Source organism: Myotis davidii, unplaced genomic scaffold (assembly GCF_000327345.1).
Source record: "Myotis davidii unplaced genomic scaffold, ASM32734v1 scaffold535, whole genome shotgun sequence".
Classification (NCBI taxonomy): Eukaryota; Metazoa; Chordata; class Mammalia; order Chiroptera; family Vespertilionidae; genus Myotis; species Myotis davidii.
In genome coordinates, this window is record NW_006286980.1 from 2,412,477 (window position 1) to 2,415,719 (window position 3,243).

Consider the following 3,243-nt stretch of genomic DNA (forward strand, 5'->3'; position numbering starts at 1 on the left):
AGGACTCCCGGAACCAGCCTGACGCAGCAGTTTCTGAGCAGCCCTCCGGGGCGCGGGGTGGAGGAAGGTCGGCGGCCCTGGGCGGGCCTGGGGGCGGGAACTTCTTGGAGCTGGGGGTGCCAGGCTGTGATGCGCCCGGCGGCGCCAGGATGCGGGCCAGACCGCGGTCTGTCTAGGTACCTGGACCGCGTCTTCTGGAGAACCCCCGGCTGTGGGTGGGGGTGGGAGCCTGTGCAAGAGCAGAGATCTGTGCAAAAGTGGGAGCACCGCAGGCTGGTGGAGGCATTGCATCTGTCACTGGTTTCAGTTTTGCAAATTGAAGCCCCACTGATTACGCACGAGGGAAATTATTTACTTGTGATACAATATATTGGGACTTCCCCTCCAAGGTGTAAAGTAAAAGAGATGATTTTCTAGCCGCTAGAATCTAGCACGAATGGATTCTGCGTGGTGCAGGAAAGTGGAGGAAATTAGTGTAGTCGGGCTGAAGGATGGGTTTTTTAATTTATAGATTTTTTAAAAATTTACAAACCACTTTTCTTAGGAAAAATGACCAAGTCTTACAGTAACTTTTTGAAGTGACCATGTTTTGTGATTTTGTAAGACTTTCCGGAAACGTGCATGTTTATTAACCATGTAAAATGAATAGATGGGATTTGGAGTTCATGGTGCCCTTTAGTTATCCCCAACCCTGTTACAAAAGTAGAGAGGCACCACCGCCTGCGAATAGGGTTTTGGTCATGTGATGGAAAGCGATCTCGGCGTTGCCAGTAATACTTAGACAGGTCAGGTGCCAGTATTTGCTAAGACAGAGTGGTTGTAAACTCTCCAGTCTAAAGGGCACAGTGAATGCCGCCCTGGAGACAGACTGCTATAAGCTGAGAGACATTCACAAAACACAAGACAAATTCATTGCATTTTGTTCGCCTTTTAATGATATGTATGCATACTGCCCTATGATTGAATTTGTATACTTCTCCCATACCCCCCTCTCCGGCCCCACATGTGAGGCTGTTTGCAAGCGACAGCTTAGTTATTAATAATACCCTGAAAGTGTAAAAAGCAAAGACAGACTTCAAACATTCTCCAACAAATAGATATTGCTCTCTCCCTAGGTGCCAGGCATCGGCGATACAGCGGTGACCCATACAAACAAATGCATCACTCATCATGGTGCTTACAACTCCTCTTCATCAAGCCTCACAAGCTCCCAGGCATTTGCCAAGCAGTTGTTATTTATGTCAACTAGTGATCACATCCCTCTGCACTGATTTTTTCCCCCCAACTGGTGCATTTGAAGAATGCCAGGTGAAAGGACTGAATCTCCAGTCCTATCAGTTGCCCCGCCCTTTCTCTTTCCCCCTCTCTCCCCTCACCGCCTTCCTGTTGGCCTTCTAACAGGAGAGGCTTCATCCTTTCCCAGAATAGTTGTACTTGCGCCTCCATCTGTCTACAACACTCAACCCCCAGATGTCTGGATGGCTGATTCCAAACCCCCACCCCCACCCTTTTATAGGTCTCTGCTCAAATGCCACTTCTTCAAAGAGCAGCCCATAGGCAAAATATAAAATACCACCCCACGACATCATTCTTATTTTTACTTTCTTATTTCTTCATAGCAGGTATCACTGCGGACATGGTGTGTGCATATGGATGCGTATGTGAACACACACACATAAATAATTGTTGATTGCTCGTCTCACTCACTAGGATGAATAGGGACTTTGTTTTGTTTATCGCTGCTTTGTCCACTGCTACGAGTGGTGCCTGGCAATAAACAAGTATGTATTTATTTGCCTTTTATAAATAACCATGTATCGATTCTCAATAAATATTTGCTGGATGAATACATGAATCTCTCTGACAGCACTTTGGCTCGATGACTTCACCAAAGGCAACAGCACAACGCAGAGCATCCCCCTCCAACTTACGCATCTGTTTCCTCAACACACACCTGCTATGTTTCAGGCGCTATGTGACCTAGATGTCACCCGTGGCAAGGAGTCAAAGGCAGATAGCGTCCCATACCTGCACATGGGAAAAGACTTAGCGCGATCTGGAAACTGAATGAATTTTATTGTCGCAATAAAATCATGGTCATGTTATTTAAGCATTAATAGAATTCTGCTAACAGTCCAAATGATTACAACTTCAATTGTCCATGTAACTGAAGTACCTTCTTAGAAATTTAAATGACAGATTCTGATCATTCCCCATCCTCTGAGTCAGGGAGAACAAGCTGCAGTAGCCTTGGGGAAGTGAGTTTCAAAGCAGGTTGAAAGTCAGCTCCCAGAGGGCCCCGGGCCTGTGTAGAACTGAGTGGGACCCCCTGAATGTGACCCATAAGGGAATACACAGCACATGTAACTAAGGCTTGACAATCCCAGATGCTTCAGCTCTTTGCTGCCTCTGCCGGTGTGGTAAACTTTGTCCCTTAGTCAATGATTTTCTTCAAGGGAAGAACCAGTATCTATCAGTGTATCCACAATGCCTGGTACACAGTAAGCACAAACCCCTGGGTGTTGAAATCCAAGCCTCCTCTCCATTCCCACAAACATTGTCCTAGTTCCAAGCTGTATCATCTCTCACCTGAATTATTGTAAGAGCCTTCTCAGTGGCCTTGGTCCAGTCTTTGTCTCCCCAAGTATTGGCCACTGGCACAATTAACTTCCTAAACGCAATGGTATGCAGACTCCCCATTGCATGAAGAAGGCATGAAGGCTAAATCTTTCCTTCCAGTTTCACCCTCTTTCTACTCTCCTTTCTCCTGTATCCGCCAGACAGAACATGGGCATCTCATGCCCTCCTTGCACTGAACTACCAAAAGTTCCTGAACATGCTTTGCATTCTCAAGTGTTTGTCTTCGGGTGGAAAAACCTCTGCTTGGAGGCCTCCTACTCATGCTACAAAGCTCAGCTCAAATTACATCTCCTCTGTGAAGTTCCAAAAACCTGTCTGAGTCAAAACTTTACCTCACCCACTTCTTTACTTTGTGTTCTGTTAGCACTTTCTGTAAATCTCCACTTGAGGGTTTAAAATCTTATTCCACAAATGTTCATGCGCAAGAAATGATAGGTGTCCTTATTCTCCCTCCTTTAGTCTAATTTCAAGTTGCCTCCCCAAGGGCTGGTAGAAAATAATCTTAGTCACTGTAGCTTCTCCCACGCCCACCCCCTTTAGGATTTCACATGCCAGCGTAGCCGGGGAAGGGCCCCTCCATTCTTAGGCTGTTCCAGATAATTG

At 46.3% G+C, this 3,243-nt stretch overlaps 1 protein-coding gene across 1 annotated transcript in view; it reads left to right on the plus strand.

Moving 5' to 3' along the window:
• The window catches only part of BHLHE41 (basic helix-loop-helix family member e41), a 14,901-nt gene extending 13,652 nt beyond the window's left edge, over positions 1-1,249 (plus strand). Inside the window, exon 7 of the mRNA XM_015560766.1 lies at positions 1,116-1,249. Within this exon, the coding sequence (XP_015416252.1) occupies positions 1,116-1,249 (134 nt within the window). The remainder of the gene's footprint in view (positions 1-1,115) is intronic.
• The last annotated feature ends 1,994 nt before the right edge of the window (positions 1,250-3,243 follow it).